General features: G+C 41.7%; 1 protein-coding gene across 2 annotated transcripts in view; it reads right to left on the bottom strand.

Annotated features, from left to right (window-relative positions):
* Positions 1-414: 414 nt before the first annotated feature.
* The window catches only part of OGFRL1 (opioid growth factor receptor like 1), a 68,126-nt gene continuing 46,356 nt past the window's right edge, over positions 415-22,184 (bottom strand). The window contains exons 3-7 of one of the 2 annotated variants that reach the window (XM_075202598.1): positions 13,185-13,266; positions 11,756-11,834; positions 8,024-8,090; positions 7,201-7,346; positions 415-1,818 (exon numbers count right to left, since the gene is read on the bottom strand). In XM_075202598.1, coding sequence (XP_075058699.1) covers positions 1,041-1,818; positions 7,201-7,346; positions 8,024-8,090; positions 11,756-11,834; positions 13,185-13,266 — 1,152 coding nt within the window. In that variant the 3' untranslated portion in view covers positions 415-1,040. The remainder of the gene's footprint in view (positions 1,819-7,200; positions 7,347-8,023; positions 8,091-11,755; positions 11,835-13,184; positions 13,267-22,184) is intronic. The other variant, XM_075202599.1, reaches the window with a different exon arrangement.

Here is a 22,184-nt window from a genome sequence, read left to right as displayed (position 1 = left end):
TGTCTTTTGTTTTCAGTGCTTCCATATCACAGAATTCAGTAAACGTTATGGCTATAAGACATAAGCTGTAAGCACACATTACAGTTTGCGACAAACCATCTTAAACAAATTAGATGCTACATTTTATAATTGTGGTAAAGGTAGAAAATTATAACTATAGAATTCATTTTAAATAGCATTTACAGATTTTAAAATACACCAGTTGCCTAAGCAGTGAGGGCAGGTAATTTGTGGGCTGAAACAATATTCATGAGGACACAAAAGGCCTGATTCATTAAGGATCTTAACCTGAGAAACTTCTTATTTCGGTCCCCTGGACAAAACCATGTTACAATGCAAGGGGTGCAAATTAGTATTCTGTTTTGCACATAAGTTAAATACTGATTGTTTTTTCATAACACACAAATATCAACTTTAAATTTCAGTGTACAAATAAGCTATCAAGTATTTGTGTGCTACATGAAAAAACAGGCAGTATTTAACTTATGTGCAAAACAGAACACTAATTTGCACCCCTTGCATTGTAGCATGGTTTTGTCCAGGAGACTGAAATAAGAAGTTTCTCAAGTTAAGATCCTTAATGAATCAGGCCCAAAGTCCTCAAATTTAATAATTTGATAAGCAGCATTCTCATAAATATTAGTTTAGCCAACACAATGGCCACCAGTAATGTCTGTGGGAGACAGGTTCACTTTAACACAACAAATGTGTCCTCCGGCAGCCTAGTATTTACCACTCAGACTGGTTCTTCAATGTGTGCCGTTTGACAAATGCAGTTTATACATAACTCATTGTATAATCGCAAAGAAGCACCACAGCCAGAGACAGGCTGTATACTAATAGTAAAGACATAAAGTCAGTCTTAAGATATATATTTCCATTTCTGAAAATAAGTGATAAATATATCACTTTTTTTTGCTTTTCCAGAAAGCCTGTGCAATCATATGCTAAACTGCAATGATAACTTTACATATTAATATATCAAATATATTTATGCAATAATTAGGTCTTCCCAGCCTCCCACATGTTGTTTTCATTGTTTATTTTGCTTTATCTTTCTGTTTAGGTTCATTTTCTACTCCAGCAGATGCAGTGATATCAGTAGTAGCAGGTGTAACAGGCGATAGGCTGCACAAGCAATCTTTACTTCCTTCATCGGTGGTATCCACGATGATAATGTTATCTATAGTATTTCCTTTACTGGGGTGTTCAGGGTCTGGCTCTTTTAAAATATTTTCAATGGGCAGAATATTGGTTTCATCTATGACTGGGGGCAAGATTGTATGTTCTGAAGGTCCTAAGCTGGGACTATTATTTGTAGCTTCAGTTTTGAGCTCATGGTCATTCCCTGCATCATCAACTGGAATAACTTCAGCTGCTGCATGGCTGATCCCTTTTTCCATTTGTCCAGTTCCTGCTGCATTTTCATCTGTTGAATTGCCTCTCGTCCTTTCCAATTCATGCTCTGTCTTGGTGTCCTTGGATTTCTGTGAATGCTTTCTCTGGGATCTGTTTGAGGGTGTTGTCTTTTTAAGTGTTTTATTTTGCTCAGTCTTCTGTCTTTTGGAAGGTCCCCAAATAAAGTGCTCAGAAGGTTGGTAATTGTGATAAGCAAAGCGTAAAAGTCTTCTCCTTTCTTTCCTTTCTTTGATAGTGTACACGAAATACTCCAGTGCACTTTGTTTCATGTTTGGGATTGTATTTTCAACAACAGACTCCTGAAGAAAGACCTTCACCAGGGGAGGCTTAAAGTTCTCATATCCAAGCTCCCCGAGACTTTTTAATATGCGAGTGATTCTTAAATAGTTGTGCTGAGATCTAGAACAACAACAATAACACATATGGTCATCTTTTCCAATACTATTATATAACTATAACATAGCATGCTTTTGCATTTAATTAATTTTCCTTGTTCTTTCTGAGCCAAAAGCTGCAAAAGCTAGAAAAGAAAATGCCACGATGCAATTTGTCCCTGCCACTAAACACAGCTCTTGTACAGAAGTATAGGCACTATTATTTCATCCATACATACTTTCAAATTATTTGACTTAATTATTATTACTGTATAAATACAAACAGTGACTTATAATGTCATCACTGTGAGTTCTGATACTATAATTATCTGGGACTTATTTAAATGAAATTGGACTGCTGTCTACATGGAACTACCAGTAGATGTCCATCAAAAAGTAGGTTAATGCAGGAGAAATTGAATGGAGAGAAGAGCTGTGATATACATTCCAACAGCTGTTTTCTCTGAATTTGTGGTTCATCGCAGCTTCATAAATAGACCGCTATGTAGTCGCACAGCTGTTGCTGTGTGCTGGTCAGAGAATAGAGAAAAACTATGTATGGTAACATCCAGGGGCGGATTGGGAACTTAAAGTGGCCCTGGAAAAAATTATTGAAGTGGCCTCATGTCGGCGGGACCAAAATAACTGTAGGTGCGGCCAAAACAAAAGTAGGCGGGATTTAGAACTACACTAATTTGGTTGTAGTAACATTTAGGAAAACCTAGATGTGATGACTTTACACACAGTGGGTCATCTCAAAAGCCATGCAGGGCAAATGTATAGTATACTATAGGCAGCCCCCTCTTAGTATAGTATAGTATAGGTAGCCCCCCAATAGTATAGTATAGGTAGCCCCCCTAGTATAGTATACTAAGCCCTCCTCACTTACCTTCAGTTGCTCTGAGCAGCGTCTCTTCTCACATCAGGTAGACAGGAAGTGAAGTCAGACTTCCTGTCTGCCGAACAGCACCGTGGGAGCCTAGCAATTGGCTGCCTGTTGCTGCCCACTGAACACCAATATTTTAGATTGCTTTCCTGTACGTGCCTCCCCCCACCGCATCTAAACGCGTACCCCGGGAAAATCTGAGGTGGCCTCCAGGTGGCCTCGTTAGGCATCGGCCTACCGGGAAACTTCCCTGTAAGGTCTATGGCCAATCCGCCCCTGGTAACATCGCACTACTGAATCTGTGGCTGTGTGCTGATCAGTGGATAGGGAGTGTGTGAGGTTCAAATAGGTCTCAAGCTACCTTGCCCACATGTAGCCAATTGATGAAGCATAGAAGGAGGAATGCTGAGTATAACTGCTGACATTTCTCATTTCCTTATGTCTGCACATTGGGCACAGACTGAACAGCGGGTCCTTGTAACATTACTGAACCGCACATGAAGCAGCAATGATTTACTTTAGTTTCCAGAATTTTCTGGATGTGTTTTTGAAAAACATATCCCATATGTGTGTTTAGTATATTTGTATGCAAACCTACATAGAATGAATATATTATAAAAAACATTACAAGTCACCTCTGAGTTTCATGGCAATTATATAGACACAGTGATGCTGGTCACATCTTAACACTCCATATATCACTGTCCTTTATTTATATAATGGCAACATATTACCTGTTACTGCACAATGAAACACAAATATCAAAACAATTTTGTCAGACACATCAGTCCTTGCCACAGTGGAACAATCCGATTTCCTTACTACAATCACATACACCCACCAGGCCCAACTTTTTCAGAAGCCAACCCACCTATCAGTAATCTCTGGACCATTGGAAGAAACCAAAACACCCAGCGAAATCCCACTCAAACATGTGGTGAAAACTCTTATCAGAAACTGACACTTGGCCCCAGTCGTAATAAACACTTTACTGCTGTTCAGCCCAAGTGACTCCTATTCTTATAATGTACTGCAACAATGTATAAAGTAAGCCGTAGATATAAGTAACTATAAGGCAGAATAATATTGTGAACGTTGTGCTTATAAGCTTGCAATCTAAGAGGAAAAAGATACTGAAACAAAAGTGTCACAGATTGATGTGCATTAAAAGACAGTATTGGTTGAAGGAAAAGTGCTAACAGATCAGGACTGTGAAATGTGAACGTATGTAGTTGTTAAAGGGCCAGATGATATGACTTGGAGACTGAGGGCTTCATCAATGATACCAAAAACATGGAGAAACAATTGAAAATCCTCTTTGGTAGCATTATGCTCTTTTAGGGTGCTCCTTGCTTCCCAAACAGGAACATTGCCATTTTCAGTCTGGAAAAACAGTTGATTGAGCAGAGATTGGATCCTGTCCGTTACTTTAATGGGACACATTTTACACTTACCATCCAAATTTCTAGGCACACTTCAAGTAAAGATATAATTAATAAAAGTTGTCATTATTTTTTTGTCATCAAAAAATGATTCACAGAAGTAAGTGTACATCAAAGCTGCCATTATGAAGTGTGCCACTTTACAGCACTTATGTCCCCTCACTCTCTTGACTAATTGAAGCCATAAAATAGGGCAAACTAAGCAATATTGTATGAGAAAAACTGAATGGTGGATCTGAAGTGGTAAAGCTCTGGACTGACATTTACACTTTGCAGAGTGCTCCTCTTTTCCACCTCCCCAAAAGAACCTAAGCACCTTTCTAGTTTGCAGAGGTTCCCAAGGAATGTAAAGTATGCATGCACCTTGAGTGTACTGGGAGGCCCATATAGGCCATACATAGAGGCACATGGGTGCAAAACCAAAGTGATTTGCACTGGCTATCCAGTACACTTCGTAAACTGAATGTCTAGTGGCATAGAAAGGAAATTTGCAAAGAATATGTGAGACATCCTAGAGGTGTTAGTGAGTAGTGATCAGAGAGTGGAGGTGCTTCAACTTACCAATTTTCAAACGGGTTTGACAAATTGGCTCTAAAATTAGAAAATTCAATGCAACGTCTTGAGTTTTAGATTGCTTAAACATAAGGAATATTTGAGAAAGTCAATTAAGTTGGACCATGAATGAGCTGATCGACTATGTCCAAGACAGTTTGCACACAATTGCATCAGTTCGCACATGCTTAATACAGTAATAAATAATAATGCATTAATATAAATAATAAATATATATTTATTATATATATTATAAATATATAGATATAATACTATTAATAATAATAATAATAATAATAAATAAATAAATAATAATAAACAAAACAATACTTTTAAGCTAAAATTAATACATTTTGGTGTTTTCTTTAAATTGGGAACTAAAAAGCACCATGCACCGCACAGCAAACCTCGAACATGATTGGTCAATGGGTGCCTCAACTTTCAAGGCCCAAATTCAAACTGGGGTCTATTGACACTAGTACCACAAACATATTCGCATCCATCGAACTGTTGAAAATTGATTTCTAACCAGTTCGAAATTTTTGAGCATTTCTATCATAAAGGTGAAAAAACGGGCAAGGGCAAAGCATAGTATTTCGGAGAATACTTGTGGCATATTAGAGATAGGTTTAGCAGGTGTGACATTCTTGAGGGCTTTATGGGTTAAACTAGACTTGTCAAGTGTTTCTTTTACATAATAGCAACCAGCGTATAGACTTGCAGAAAGAGGTGATGTTTCACTAGTGGAACAAAAAGTATAGATGCCTGACTGAAATCTTTTAAAGGAGTATAAAGGGGAAAGTATTTGCATATGTTAATTTAAGATTCTCCCATTTACAATTAAACAAGCTAAATTCCGCTTAGAAAGAGTCAGAGTTTAAATCTCTCCTGTTGTTGGCCATTTTTGTCAGAATCACTGATATAATATACCTGGTAAGAAATATACCTCACAAAACTTGCACAATCTCCCAGGGCTCACTTAGGACTGGAAATACCACTTCCTATTTTGGTACCAATAACTATTACATTTAGAAGTCTCGATTAGCACAAACAATTTCATATTAATTGTTTTCCCCCCCTTATAAATGATAGATAACAGACATCATCTTGTTTCCACAATTTTTTGCTGCTTTTGATATTTGTAATTGTGCACATAAGAGATCTGTGGCGATTAAATAACTGCAGAGTAGTCGTAAAACTGTGCTATTATTGATACAATCCAGTTTTCTGGACATCTGTATTATTTGCAAACATTGCATTGTTAAAGGTGAGCCAATCTCATGGGATAAACAAAATGAAAATAATTGTAATATTAATGTGACTTGAAAAAAACAACAGCTGAAATTTGAAAATGACGAAAGCAGAGAAAGACACAGCATTGTGTTATATAATTCCGCAGTCTTGAAAGTAAGAAAACTGAATTAACTACAAACATAAAATTAAAACAAAAAAAAAAAATTTCCTACGGGCTAAATTTACTCACAGGGAAAACAGGATGGAATGTGAATGTGCTGCTGCAACTTTAATTTTGCCAGTTGTTCTGCTTTTGAGTTTAATGCAATATTTAACGTTATTTTAATCTTTGTGCTTTACGTAGAAGTGTCTGCACATGCTTTTCTTTCTATAACACATGTGTTACTTATTAATGGATATAATCACTGCAGCTGTACTGAAAGTTCACCAGCTGGTATCATAGGCAAACCGATGGGAAGTTTCCTAGTGCCTGTAAACCCCCTCGAAGCCTGGGGCACTGTATAATTGAGCTGGTTGTACTCTGCTCCCGCTTCACACAGCTCTGCTTGAAAAGGGAGAGCTGCGTGCACCTAACAGTAGTGCACGCAGCATTGCCCATGTATATTATGGGGATAGGAAGAGTTGGAGAGCAGCCAAGCACTGTCTAATATTATAGCCACGCCCCAGGCATTCTGGTCACGCCCACTGGCGGCCTGGTGTGGAAACCCCCCTCTACAAATCCTGTGTTTGCCCATGGGTATCATGACCAAAATGCTTAAAAGAACAAACATATTAACCAATCATTGCATAAGAACAACAGTTTGTTTAGTAGCAACTTGAGGTTGCAGTAAAATGACATATGGGAGTAGTCTGTTAGTTGTTGGTAAATAATAGATATATAGGGCCTGATTCATTAAGGAACTTAGGCAAAAATTTGAGTAAGTTTTCTTACTTAAGTTTTCTGGACAAAACCATGTTGTAATGCAAGGGGTGTAAATTAGTTTATTATTTTGCACATGAGTTAAATACTGGCTGTTTTTTATTTATGTAACACACAAATATCAACTTAAAATATCAGTGTACAAATAAGCTATCAAGTATTTGTGTGCTACATGAAGAAACATCCAGTATTTTACTTATGTACAAAAAAATAAACTAATTTGCACCCCTTGCATTGTTACATGGTTTTGTCCAGAAAACTTAAGTAAGACAACTTACTCAAATTTTTGCCAAGTTCCTTAAGTAATCAGGCCCATGGTGAACAGTGACAGCAGTGATTGAAAAATATACATACTCATTCAAGTGCAGAAATCTTTCTTGCCAGTTTGTGGCCCGTGAAACGTTTCCATTCTTGTCCATCAATTTTAACCCAAAAAAATCCAACATCATCTTGTAAGCCAAGACAAATCTTTTAATAGCTTCTTTTGTCTTTTTAAATTCCTTAGGAGAAAAAGAAAATTTTGTTAGCGTTAAAACATTTACTACACTATAAAATTACTGATTTTTACAAAACATAGAACCATGTTGTTATAGAGAATACATGTATTCATGGAAGTATATGACTAACTCCATTTTTATTTACTATTTTCAAAAATAAAAATGATTTAATACACAAATACTATACTATGCATAAAATGTAGCAGCTCTATCTCAATAGGGTTTGTTTTAACACCATACCTCTCACACTTAGGGGCGGATGCAGAGTTGGCTGAAAAATGGCACTAAATTACTCTTAAAAAAAGAACAAAGAAAATGAGCTAATTTCCACCCTTAAGCAGAACCATGGCATTTGTTTTAATTGTTTGTATAGAATGTTTTTATTGCTTGATGTTTTAATAGATAGCATAAAGAATGTTGCCTGTACTGTTGCACAAGAATCCACGAGAACAAGTGTCAGCCCTTAATGTGGTTGCAGTAAGATACATTTTAGCTTTTTCCAATAACTCATAGTTTTTTTTCTGATAAAAAAGTAGTCTTCATTGGAAAACTTACTTTTTTTATAACAGAATATTTTTAGAGGGTATATTAGGCATACTATTTAATATAGTTTTTAATTGTTTTCTTCATGAAATCAACCACAGCAAGCATGTATCATTTTTTGCAGAATTGTGTTTTACCTCAATTTCATATGTAGTTAGCTCCTTGGCGTAGAAATTTAACCCTTGTTCTCGTAGAGGGAAAAGCCTGTAAAAACAAAATACATTGCATATTTTGATCATAAAGGTCTATCTGAATCCTTGCAAGTGCAAACAAGAAGGGGTGACTTAGGATGCAATAAAACAATGGAAATACATAAAAGCCTCTTTGTGACATCATGTTTTTGAAGTTATTGGCTGAGTTTCACTGCTGTGCATAGATATATTCCACAAGATTAGAGATGAGTAACATTTGCAAAACTATTCTTCAGTATATTTGCCTGATGTGTAGAGAGTGCCCCTGCCATCGCTATGCCCCTGGAGGGGCTGAAGATGTGCCTGGTGCCCGTGAAGAGGGCGAAGATGTCAGGCTGTGCTGCGCCCCTGGAGGGGCTGAAGAGTCCCCTGGTAGCTAAGCCCTGCAAGCGGATGAAGAAAGAAGGTTACTCACCCGTCCATCGATCCAGCGGTGAGTATCGTGGCTTCTTTCTTGCAGGTCCCGTCCGCGGAGGAAGGATGAGCCAATCAGGGCTCATCTTTCCCCGCTGGCCAATCACCGGCCGGATATGCGAGCCAATCGCGGCTCGCGCCCGGCCATTCAAAAGATTGGCGCCGACGCGAGCCAATCAGCGCTAATGACGTCACGCCGGCGACTATATAAGTCGCCGGGTGGCGCCATTTTGGCAGAAGGAGTCCGGCGGCAGAGGGAGAAGGACGTCGTGGGACGTCCGGAGTGGAGGAAGAACAGAAGCAGCGGAGATCGTCGGTGGGGAGCCCTTGTAAGAGCGCCCCCGCCACCAGAGAAGGCAGAAGACCCGCGCCGAAGAGGAGAAGAGGCGCCGCCGGCTGGAGGGTCTGGAAGACCCGGAGAAGGAAGAAGACGGCGTGGCAAGTTGAGTATCCTGCGCAGAGCAGGTAAGTATACTCAACGTTAAATTCGGGCACTAGGCCAGGGGCCACGGTCGAGCACAAGACCCGTGGGGACGGAGTAAATTAGGGGCACAAGGCCCAGGGACCTGGGCACTAGGCCCCTACGAGTTAGTGGGCCAGTAGGCCATAATACTTTTGATAAAGGGGACAAGCCCCTGTTAGTTAGGCAGGGGGCATGAGAGCCCCAGGTGCAAGGGCACAAGGCCCTTAGGAAGTTAGTGGCCTAGAGGCCATAGGAAGGCCAGAGGGCCTGAGTAGGGGCTGGTAGCCCGTAGGCTATAAAGGGCACAATGCCCTAGCAGATAGTCAGGGAGGCCACAGGCTTCAGTAGGCAGGGGCTAGGACCCCTAGGTAGCAGGGCACAAGGCCCTAGTTAGTGGGCTCAGAGCCCTGAGGTAGAGAGGGGGCTGAGGCCCATTAATTGGAGCACAAGGCTCTGTGTGCAACTGGGCAAGAGGCCCATTGTGTGAAGGGCAGAAGGCCCTGGTGGTGGTGTGATAGAGGTGTGGGAGCCTCGTGAGTGTAGGCGCGGTCCTGTGTGAGGTAAGCACACATAGTTAGGAGGTACAGTAGAGCGGAGGCTCCTGTGGTGCTGTAGAAACCGGCTGGTTGGCTAGCAGCGGTGTGCTCTGGTAAGTAGCTTACAAAGTACTGTATATTGTATTCTGTCTGTGCGGCGGGTATTGCTGAATTACAGTATTTTGGGTGTGCTACGTAATTGTGTCCTGGGGCAAGACTTCAGGCCCCCATTAAAGGTAGGCTCTTGTTCCTGTGTTGTTCTGTGCTAACCCGTGCTGTGGGGACAAGTGTAGTTACCAGCATACACATAGTCAGGGGAGAACACACGTAGTTTTCCTGTCCCTTAGGTCCCCGGGGTCACACTGGTTCCCAGAGGGGGTGGCTGAGTGAGTTGGTGGCAGTGCAGCACACCTTGAGGCAGTTCCAGGGGCGGCCGTGGTTCTGATTGAGGGTCCCCGAGACCGGTTCCGTGCAGGTGGACCTGTGGTTCCGGACGTAAGGACACGTGTGAGATTTCCGAGTACAGGCAGTCGGGCGGTTCAGTTCGATCGGCTGTTCCGTACGGCAGTCGGCCCGCGGGTTAGTGTGCTGTTCCACTGAGCCTCAGCCGGGCTTGAAGCAGCCGCTCCTTAGGGTCCGTGGGTGACCCCATCGTAAGGAGACAGTCTCCTTGGTTAGACCTGGGTGAGGGGGTTAGGAACCGCCCTCCGGTTTAGTCCGTGAACACCGGCTGGTGTTCCCCGTAGTGTGTAAGTGAGCAGTTCTGTTAGTGCACCACACCTAGTTAGTCATAGTGGTTTGACTTAGTTGCGTTGCCGACCATTAGAGTGTTGTTAGGGTCGGGTCGCTGTTGTAGTCAGTTTAAGTTTGTGGGTGCCATCTTAGTCTCACTGAGAGTGTAGAGGGAGGCTGTGTGTTCTTGTCATCCGCAGGCGTCGGGAAGGTGCAGGAGAACCGGATCGGAAGTGGAAGTGTCCCGGTGAGTATCACGCTCGATTCCCCCTTTCGGTTAGGCCCTCACCGGCAGGTGTGTGAGGTACTTGAGGCGGGATTAGTCCTCGGACTAGTCTTGGTTTTAAGTGCCTGTAGTCCCCCGCTTCTTGGCAAGAGCAAAGCGAGGAGGCGGCAAGTGGGCTTGGACTGAGAGTGTCCTTGTTCGTTGCCGTATTCTCGGACAGCCCTTACCTGGTAGGCACGGCCGTAATCTCTGTCTCTTTCTTAGAGGGACGTGGTTGGAGGTGACAAGGGTTTCGGCTGCGGATCTGCTGGGATCGGATCGCAGCTGGGATATCGGAAGCGGACTGGAGGTGACCATCGTCTTCAAGGTAAGTTCTTTTGTGTTGCGTCTGTCCCTGTTTCCCCGCAGGGGGGCGTTACAGATGCACACGTCAAAACTATTTTCTTTGCCATGCAAATGTCTCTTATTGGTGGTGATGTTATCCTCTATTTATCACCCACTTTCAATGACATTCAAATAGTCAATATAGGGAGGCACATAATATAAGGCAAATGTAGAGTTTAGCACACATAAACCAATGTATTTGCATCTGAAAATTCATAACGGCAGCACAAACCTCAGTTATTGTCCTGGGCTTTACAATAATTAAATGTTTGTAAAAAAAAAACCTCTGAAATTAATTAGGAGGAGACACTTTGACATTGCCATTTTAAACAAACCATCTCAGGATCAAAGAGATCATGCAAACCAGCTGCATAGATCGACCAAGGAATTAAGCTTTAGGGCATAAACTTAGCTCTGCCTATATGGCACTTGCTGTATGCACACAGACATAGCACACTACAGGATACGCACAATGTCTATATATATATATATATATATATATATATATATATATATATATATATATATATATATATATAAAGTCCCATCAGAACGCACACAGAAAAAAAATAAAATTAAAAACTTTAACACCTGTCAATAATATAATCATTAATGAAAAATACATTAAAAAGGGTTTTCATTTTCCTTTTACAAAAAAAGGCATATATCAGGATGCTATTAATGCCTACTGTACATAAAATGCATTTTTACAGCTGCTCTTGATCGTGCTTGGCATGCCCTTACTATACATTGACTACAAGCATATGCCTCTTCCCTCCCTCATTCTGCCCTTGAAATCATAGGCTGTTGGAATTGTCATTTGCATTTGAAGAGCAGGTTTACGCAAAATATGGCACGTATCAGAATTTATGTTCCTTAATGAATCAGGCCCTAAATTTTGTTTTAAAGTTTTTAACACTTACCATTGTATATAGGTGTGATTATGTTCCAGTTTGTCATAGTCACATTTCCAGGTATTTAAAATTTCTTCAATATAAACACCTGAAAAAATATACAAAAATATGTTAGATAAACAGCTGAACTCTAATAACTGCATATACAATACACAAAATTAGTGAACATGGAGGCAGTTACTGAGTGCATCGAAATGATCTCCATGTTTGCTCAAGCTCAGCTTTGTGTATGGGAACTACTAATCACATAAATATTTATGACCCATTTTACACAGTCCAAGACGGTAAAAGACAGATTTCTGCTCATTATACAGCTGCGAGCTGCGCTATGCTTGAGCAAGCAGGAACAAAATCATGTTTAGTACTTGACAACTAAACACCTCCCTCATTAAATGAACATAATCATGACATTACCACATTTTCCATGGTTTGTTTCAAGCTAGTTTAATTTATTAAACAAAATTGAGATTCTTGTGCATCCATTATCTCCTTTAAGGTGGACCTGTCACAGTGGAGTCATCTGTTTTGTGGGCTAAACCACTATGCGGCCTATCAATTTGCTAGAAAGTAGTGATATCGAAGGCACTGCCTAACTAATATTCATGCTCTATAGTGAATTAATAAGCTACTTTCTTATGAATACTAGTTCAGCCCACAATATAGCTGCTACCACTTTCTTTAGATGACAGATCCACTTTAACCAATTCATAGATGACCTGACGAATGTTCACATAGGGAATATTTTTTTCAATTCTTAGTCTCCTACAGTCTATTTTATACTGTTTTTGTGACAGTATACAAATGACTTTTCTTTTTCACAGTATAGTGGGATAGAAATCTATTAATTATTGGCATTACAAAGGGAAACAGGCAAAATAAAATAAAAGACCCTTTTCTATTATTTTTATTCAAGTGAATTCAAGTGCTTTTATATGAGGTCTGAGATTGTGGTAGGGTCTAGGGAGAAATGTATACATTATAGTTTGCTATGTTGTCACTTTTCAATTATATATGCAGATAACTTTTTAGCACATACTTGCCAACTCTCTCAGAATGTCCGGGACATTCCCGAAATCCGGGTAGGTTTCCCGGACTCCCAGGAGAGCTGACAATTCTCCCGCATCTGCCCACTTGCTAGTAAAATGGGCAGATTTCAAGCCTCCATGATGCGATTCTCCAGGAATTGCATCATTTTGGCCCACCCCCCATGGTAAAATGACGTGTTTGCATCATTACGTCACGGGGATGTGGCCAAAATGACACAATTTGTGAAGCCCCGCCCCCTCGCACCCTCCTCCACACCAGACTCCCGGAGACCAATCTTCAAAGCTTGGCAACTCTCTTTTAGCATATACGATATTTGTGCTGTTAAATCATACTAGACCATCAGGGTGTGGCTGTCAGTGTTATCTACAACATTACTAAAACTAAGGCATACCATCAGGCTTAAATGGGATCTTGTTCATGTAAAATCTGAGATTGCACAAGTCATTTTGACAACGAAGATCCTTAATATTCTGCTGAAAGAAAAGAAATACAAATAACCAGTGGCATATGTAAGACAAATAATATTATTAATAATAATGTACTGCATGTTCTCTATTGTAATTTATGATATACATTTGTGGCCAAATATTGGCACTCTTGCAGTTTTCTCTAATAATGTACTATTTCCATAAAATGTTGAAATAAACAATATTTTGGTATTCACATACATTTTTTTTTTTATTTTTTTTTAGTGGAATAAAGCACAAAAAACAGAAACAATTTAAATCTTAGCTTAAATTATTAAATGGGCCAGACAAAATGATTGACACATTGAAACTTAACATTTGGAAGCAGAGCTGTTGGTAAAAATTACTGAAATCAATTGCTTCCTATAGTCATGGGTGAGGTTACTGCACCTCTCTACTGGCAGTTTAGCTCACTCTTCTTGTGCAACCTGTAACAGTTCACCCATATTTTAAGGGTGTCTTTTCCTAACTGCAGGTTTCAGACCTCTGGAAAGGTATTCTGTGGTGTTTAGATCTGGACCCATTGCTGGCCACTTCCAGCATCTTGTCTTCAACTATTCCTAGGTGCTTTTTGACAAGTGTTTTGGGTCCTTGTCCTGCTGGAAGATGCATGACCTTTGTCAGAGACTCAGATTTCTGTCACTGGATTCAACATTGCATTTCAAAATGGACTGGTAATCTCCAGATTTCATGATGCTAAGTACACGTTCCAGGCATTGCATCCAGTTCCAGGTGCAGCATAGCAACTCCAAAACTTCAATGAACATCCTCAATGTTTGACTGTAGGGAAGGTGTTAATTGCTTTGCAAGCTTCATGTTGCTTTCTGTAAACATAGGAATAATATGCTTTGCTGAAAAGCTCTTATATGGTTATCATCTGTCCACAGTACATTCCTCCAAAAGGCTTTTTCAGGTGTTCAATTGGGCTTTACTTATGTCTGTCTCCCAGCAGTGGGGCCCTTGTGGGCCTCCTTCCATATAACCCCTTTCATTGAGTTGGTGACACATGGGGCTAGATTTACTAAGCTGCGGGTTTGAAAAAGTGGGGATGTTGCCTATAGCAACCAATCAGATTCTAGCTTTCATTTATTTAGCACCTACAAAATGATAGCTAGAATCTGATTGGTTGCTATAGGCAACATCCCCACTTTTGCAAACCCACAGCTTAGTAAATCTAGCCCATGGTGTCAGTTGAAACCTTGTTTTTGAAATTCAGCTCCAGCCTGTCTGGCAATTGATCAAGGTGCTTACTACACCACTTGAAAAATTCTGCACTCTAAATTTCAATTAAGATTTCTCTTGTGGCCAGGTCCAGGGAAGTTGGCTAAAGTGTCATGGGCCTTAAACTGCCTAATAACCAGAACATCAAGGTCTTGAGAGATTGAAATGTATCCTTAAGATTGTCCATGCTTGGTTACAATCTTCTGTCTGACCTCCTCGCAATTCTCTGGGTTACTTTCTTTTCTCCATACTCATTGCAGTACAGTGACACAAAACAGGAGAGTGAGTCCTTTTCTCTATTCAAGCTCATGTAATGAGCAATTTTTATATTGCAAGCAAGCATCTGCTACTCACTACTGGTGAGTTCAGTTCCAAAATGAGGAAGGATTACTTGCTTGGTATCTATTGCTCCTCTTTTAATAGGTAATGTAAAGTGTAAGAACAAGAGGGAAAAGGACCCTGCTCATGAGAGCTTACAATTTAAAGGGAAAAGGGCAGATAAATGGTACACACATAGGGGTGAGTCTGTGTAAGAGGATCTACTAATCAGAAAGTAGGTTTTGAAGGAAGAGAGGGTGAGTTGGGGGATTAAAAAGGGTGAGGCACAATTTGAAGAGGAATTTTGAATCAGTGGAATGGTAGGCTTTAATGAGCAGGTGGGTTTGCAAGGAGCATTTGAAGCTTTGCAGGTTGGGGGATAGTCTGATAGAATGAGGGAGATTGTTTCAATGTTGGGGGGCAGCATGGGAGAAATCATGGATTTGGGAGTGAGACAATGACATCACATAGGATATTGCTAACAATAATACATCACACAATGTCACTTTTAACATTAAAAATTACATCAGAAATCACCCTGATCTGGTTCCCCTAATAAAATATAGTTCAGTAAATATTGCAGCAATATAGATTGTTGTACTACTGCTATTTACCATGCCGGGACGCAGTGAAGACCTCTCTTCACTATGATGACTAGCTTCAGCTTCATCCCTTGTTAAAGGCAAGTTAACACTATTCTGAGCAAAGTTTTTCACAACTTCATAAATTGCCTAATACTTCTGATCTTATAGATCAGGACCCTTGTGAGTTATTTAGTAACACTACTAGCTAACTTTTGTGTATCTAGCAATGGTTAGGCTGGGTACACACTACAGTGTTTTCAGCCAATTATCAGGCCAATCACTCGATAAACGACTTTCATCCCGATATCGCATTAGTATGTACACGTAGTGTGTACGCATGAATCGGTATGCTGATTGGGATTTTCTGTTTTTAGTCGTTAGTAAAATCGCTGTAGCTAACACATTTGTCTGAATATTCTGTAGTGTGCACCCAGACAAAGGCAATGGAAGTAAATGTCTGATAATGTGCTATATAGTAAATACTATTTTTTTTTACAATTCATTTCCTACTATTTTATTCAAATTAAAACTGTAAAAAATGTAAACACATTATTTCATATGCCACAGTTCATATATCAACAACACTTAACGTAAATAATCAGTTCTTTCTCCCCGTGTTTGCGTGGGTTTCCTCCGGTGCTCCGGTTTCCTCCCACACTCTAAAAACATACTGGTAGGTTAGTTGGCTGCTATTAAATTGCCCTTAGTCTATCTCAGTCTGTGTGTGTGTAAATTAGGGGATTTATTATTATTATTATTATTATTATCATCATTTATTTGTTAGGCGCCACAAGATTTCCGCAGCGCCGTACACAGTACAAACAGTAGACTATACAGGGTAAAACAGTACAGAACAATAAACAAAAATACCAATACTTCAGAAACTCCAGGCAGGCTGCTGCAATAAGCATGGAGCAGAAGAACAGGTGAGGAGACAGGAGGGAAGAGGGACCTGCTCATTCGAGCTTACATCCTAAGGGAGGGTTGACAGACCATGCACAAGAGGAGCCGGTTGAGGCAATGGGAGAGAGGGGAGAATGAGCGGAGAAGATGGGGTTAAGTGGATGGGTGGTAGGCTTTGAGAAAGAGGTGAGTTTTGAGTGCACGTTTGAAGGAGCACAGAGTGGGAGAGAGGCGGATGGAGCGAGGGAGGTCATTCCAGTGAAGGGGGGCTGCAAGGGGAAAAGTCCTGGATTCTGGAATGGGAAGAGGTGATCAGAGTGGAGGAGAGGCGACGGTCATTGGCCGAGCGCAGGGAGCAGGCGGGAGTGTGAATGGAGAGGAGGTTGGAGATATAAGGGGCAGTAGAGTGGGAGAGAGCCTTGTAAGTGGTGGTGAGGAGTTTGAAAAGAATTCTGTAGGGGAAGGGGAGCCAGTGAAGGGCAAAGCAGAGAGGGGAGGCAGAGGAGGAGCGGCGTGAGAGGTAGATGAGTCTTGCAGCCCCATTGAGTATAGAGCGGAGGGGGGAGAGACGAGAGTGGGGGAGGCCGGTGAGGAGGAGGTTGCAGTAATCCAGGCGGGAGATGATGAGTGCGTGTATGATGGTTTTGTGGCCTCCTGAGAGAGAAAGGGACGGATGCGGGCGATGTTGCGTAGTTGGAAGCGACAGGCTTGGGCAAGGGATTTGAATGTGGGGGGCAAAAGAGAGTGAGATGTCAAGGGTGACACCCAAGCAGCGGAGTTGGGTGACAGAGGAGATGGTAGTGTTAACGACAATGGAGAGGTCATAGTGGGATGGGTGGTTGGGAGGAGGAAAGACAATGAGTTCAGTTTTTGAAATGTTGATTTTGAGAAAGCGCTCCGACATCCAGGAGGAGATGGCGGAGAGGCAGTCAGATACCTGAGCGAGGAGGGTGGGGGAAAGATCAGGTGAAGAGATGTAGAGTTGAATGTCGTCAGCATAGAGGTGATACTGAAGACCAAAGGAGGAGATGAGAGCGCCAAGTGAGGAAGTATAGAGCGAGAAGAGTAAAGGACCGAGAACAGAGCCCTGCGGGACTCCAAAAGGGAGAGGGTGGGGGGAGGAGGAGCCAGACGTTGATACAGAGAAGGAGCGGTTAGTAAGGTATGAGGTGAACCAGGCAAGGACAGATCCAGAGAGGCCAAGAGAGAGAAGAGTTTGCAGCAGGAGGGGGTGGTCCACTGTGTCAAAGGCTGCGGAGAGGTCGAGGAGAATAAGTATAGAGAAGTGACCCTTGGACTTGGCCGTTAGGAGATCATTAGTAACCTTGGCCAGGGCAGTTTCGGTGGAGTGGAGGGGACGGTAGCTGGATTGGAGAGGGTCAAGGAGGGAATAGTCAGAGAGATGTTTGGCGAGGCGGCTGCAGACAATCCGCTCGAGAAGTTTGGAGGCGAAGGGGAGTAGTGAGATAGGGCGATAGTTAGCAAGAGAGGTGGGGTCGAGATTGGGTTTTTTAAGGATAGGGGAGATAAGAGCGTGTTTAAAAGAGGAGGGGACTATACCAGAGGAGAGTGATAAGTTGAAGAGGTGAGCGAGGTAAGAACAGGCAGTGGGAGAGAGAGAGCGAAGGAGGTGAGAGGGGATGTGGTCGAGAGGACAGGTAGAGGGTGGGGAGGAGAGAATAAGGGAGCGGACTTCTTCACCTGTAGTGGGGCAAAAGGAGCACCAGAGTTTGTTTAGATTGTAAGCTCCAATGGGGCAAGGACTGATGTGAATGAGTTCCCTGTACAGCGCTGCGGAATTAGTGGCGCTACATAAATAGATGATGATGATGATGATAATGATAATGAGTTCCTGGACTATAAAGATGGACACCCCCTCTCACATCTCCGTGTAATAGAAAAAGGAGTCAGAAAGGCCCTTACCCGATACACTACAGGCAGGAGCAGTTTATCCATCTCCCCGTATGTTTTACACTAGTGGTTACCATTCTGTGCTGGCTAGCATGACTTCATGGAGACTTGCCACATGGAATCACTTTAAATCACTCCAAATCCAGATTATATTAAATAGCTGCTATTAGCAAATGGATGTTAGGGAGGATTTACAGGAAATAGAAAGCATACCTATGTTCCTATATTTTCTATATGAAGACAAACCAACAAAAGCACCAAAAATATTAGGGCCTCTGATACCAGGTGTTGCTAAGTTAATTAATAAGGCCACAAGAACTGACAATTATACAATCCATTGGCCCCTCTGTAATATTTGGCCACCCATACTCACAGCCAGACTAAGGGCTAATTGGTGGTATTAATAACTTAGCAGAGGGGGACCAAGCAATAATTCCCCCCTAACACCCTAAAGGCTACTGGCAACAGCGCTGAAGGATGTAGCTACATTGCTACCCTGGAGCTGAGCTTGTCTAGTAGAATGAAAAGATAATAAATATAAGAATGCATAAGATCTGTGATGGCTGCTAAAATTTTTGAAGACCTGGACCCTTGGCTGTCTAATAATAAAGAGTGACCAGACCCCAGGCTGACCAGACCTATGCTCACTGTTTTTAAAGATTTTATTAGGGAGACCCAGGCAAAATAGAGGTTAGACCCTGTCTAAAAATTGCTCACCAGCACTAGAAAGGGCAGGTGAACGTCTGCCCACCTAGGTGGCAGTGGTGACCAGGGACAAAAAGGCAGGACCCCAAAAGGTGGGCACCATACCACTGCACAAAAGTGTCTGAGTAACAGACACATGGTGCACACAAGCCTCTGCACATTGCACCTGGTTTGGCCAGGCACGATCACTGTGATCAGCCTATGGGCTAGTAAAGATTGGACTAATTACTTTTAGGAGAAGGGAGACAAACAAAAGTATGGTGCCTCTTTCTACTAATTACAATCAACCTTTATACTGAAAAGTGAAGGGGTTCTCCTAGCCACCTTTATGCCATGGTAGTTAGGGACAGAATAGTGAACCCCTCAATAACAGGGGCCAGCCAGTGACCTTTTTGATGCTGGGATGATTGCTTTTAGTCAATGTAGGGCAATCAAAAAAGGATTACTTCCCTGCTACTAATTTCAAACAGCTCCAGCACTGAAAAGCAGCAGGGCCTCTTCCAAGCCACCCTGGTGCAACATGTTTAGGGAAAAAGGGCCTCCTAAGAAGTGGCAATTATGACACCTCTCTAGGGTACCTTTGTATCTGGCAAATGAGTACATAAAACCCCTACAAAACTAGCCATACAAAATACAAATATACTTCTTACCTCCCCCCCCCTCATTTTAAAACACTTTTATATTTATTTATAGCTTCTTTTCCTTAAGACTTTTTTCTCATTTCTTCTGTTCTTTTGTTTCCTGTCATATGTTTGTCTACTGCATTGTACCATCACATAATTACATTCTCAGAAAAGAGTTTGTTATATAGTTTCTTCTTTGAACAATGATTGGTTGAACGTTGAACCAAGTGGTAGGGAAAAAAGTTTTCTTCTACTTCTTATGTATATGATTGATTAAGAGCGTCAGTATATTGCCATCTCTACCATTCATTGTTCTGTCTCCATCCCAGTACCAGAGGGGCACATAGGGCCCCTAGAATTATGCTGAAGCCAGAACTCTGCCTGGACCCCACTAGCAGGGCCTAAATGATTATCCTAACGGCTGACTAGGCTGCAGAAAAGGGCCCAAGGCTTTTTTGAGGTGCTAGAATTTTGGGGGTGCACAATTCTGTCAGACAGAGGTATAAACGGAAATTTATTTTAAAATATAAGAGAATGGTTGTTCTCCAAATGAAATATAAAACATGAAAGAAAAATATAGTAAGGCTTTAGGCTTATTCCCGGCTGAAGAGAATGAGTCATGCTCAAGTGGGGGGGGCTTGAAAACGTGCAGGTAATAGAGATAAAGACAGAGACAGTCACAGGTTTAACATTGGTGAGAGTGGTAAAGAATAAAGATGATCATAGCGCAGACTAGAAAACTGTAAAAAAAACTACCTTAAAAAGAGTGACACACTATCAGCGCTTTTTATTCACATTTGCCTATATGGAGATTAATTTAATAGAGAAGTAAAGGAAGCAAGCTGGGCTGGCATAAAGAGTGATCACTAAAGAAATCTTTTACAAGCTGTGGTTTCATCTCCTTCCCGTAAGTGTACATCCTCCCAGGGAGATCATTTTGGAATATCACACTTGGTGAATTTGGTGTTGTATGCTTAATACACACGTTTTCCTTAGGAAACAGATATAGTTTTTCAGTCTGCACTGTGATCTTTTTTATTTGTTCCTTTCTATGATTACTTGTAATGCTACTCCGATCATACATTTGAGAGGAGGAAATACATCTTGGGAATCGATATTGTGGACACATCTTGGATTTTAGCAAGAAAATCACATTGAAAGGGACATTATTGAATAAGACTGAATTATATATACAGACATTTGTATGATTTAATCACTAGTTGGGTACTATAAGGATTTATATGACTTCCATATTTTTAACTTTCATGCTTTAGCTCTGTATAGGAGTAAGAAAGTGTATCAGTTGTAACCGCTGTTCCTATATTTCATTTTTGTTTTTACCTTTAGCCTGGCATGGAAGATAAGAGGGTTCTACAAGCATTTTAGCCTAGGACAACCTGAACCCTTAATCAGGCTTTGACACTAGCTACTTTTTTACATCCTGGCTCCAAACTCATCAGGGGCTGGATATAATGAGTTTCTTGTATGAATTGTGGGTCCTCTAAAATATTTGAGTAAAACTGTACAAGAAGCAGCAGGATAGGACAGGGCAAGTTCACGGAACTGTGCTGCTGACAATTCCCAAGCTGCATGCTGCAACCATAGACTTCAGTGTTAAATTTCTACAGAAAGTCTATTTAAGAGACACAAATTTCCACTTGCGAAAAGCTCTTTAAAAAAGAAAATCAAATCTGTTTTCAAACTGCTCTTTTTCAAATTTTCCAAATAGACTTCCTCTGAAAATATAAGAAAAAAACCCCACCACAATATCTCTGTGCAGGCGCAGGCTGGCAAATTTCAGCCCGGGGGGGGGGAGAGGCGCACAGACCACATTGCGTGTCATGTGATGTGGCCGCCTGTGTCCTGACGCGGCCGCCTCGCGTGTCATGTGATGCGGCCGCCGGATAATATTACGGTAATATTGCATCCGGGGGGGAGAGGGGCTGGGCGGCCGGCTCTAACAGCGGTTAGACTGGGCGGCCCGGGGGCCCGATGCCCCCCGGCCCAGCCCGCCCCTGTCTCTGTGTATGCTATCTTGCACATGTTTTATATATTATACTGATGGCAACTGTAAAAAATGTAACAAATTAAATTAAATAGACCAGAGTTCCTATAGTCAGAAATACCACAGCAGAGTGAGATCAGGGGAACTGTTAATCAATAAAGCCTGTAATGGAAAGCGAAAAATAAATTTTACCAGCGGTCAGTAATACATACTTGCCAACTCTCCCGGAATGTCCGGGAGACTCCCGCATTTTGTGAGAGTCTCCCGGACTCCCGGGCGAGTGTGGCAATCTCCCGAATTCTGCCCACTTCACTAGGAAGTGCCCCACTTCCTAGTGAAGTGGGCAGAATTAGATCCCAAACGCCGCGATTCCCGGTGAATCGCGGCGTTTGGCCCCGCCCCCGCTGTCAAATGACGCAATTTGCGTCATGACGTCACAGGGGGCGGGGCCGAAATGACGCGATTTCGGCCACCCCGCCCCTTCACGCCCCCCTCCACTGGCTGGCTCCCGGAAGGGAGCTGAAGAAAGTAGGTAAGTATGCAGTAATAATGTCGTACACACGCACATCGACATGATTATCAATTGCTTACTCCTACTGTACCTGTGAGGAGCACTAGTAGATATTAATGAGGAGTGTCAGAGAAAACCCCTTA

This window comes from Mixophyes fleayi, chromosome 3, assembly GCF_038048845.1.
Source record: "Mixophyes fleayi isolate aMixFle1 chromosome 3, aMixFle1.hap1, whole genome shotgun sequence".
NCBI lineage: Eukaryota > Metazoa > Chordata > Amphibia > Anura > Limnodynastidae > Mixophyes > Mixophyes fleayi.
Note: the sequence above shows the minus strand (reverse complement) of the source record. Positions and strands in the feature narration are given on the sequence as shown.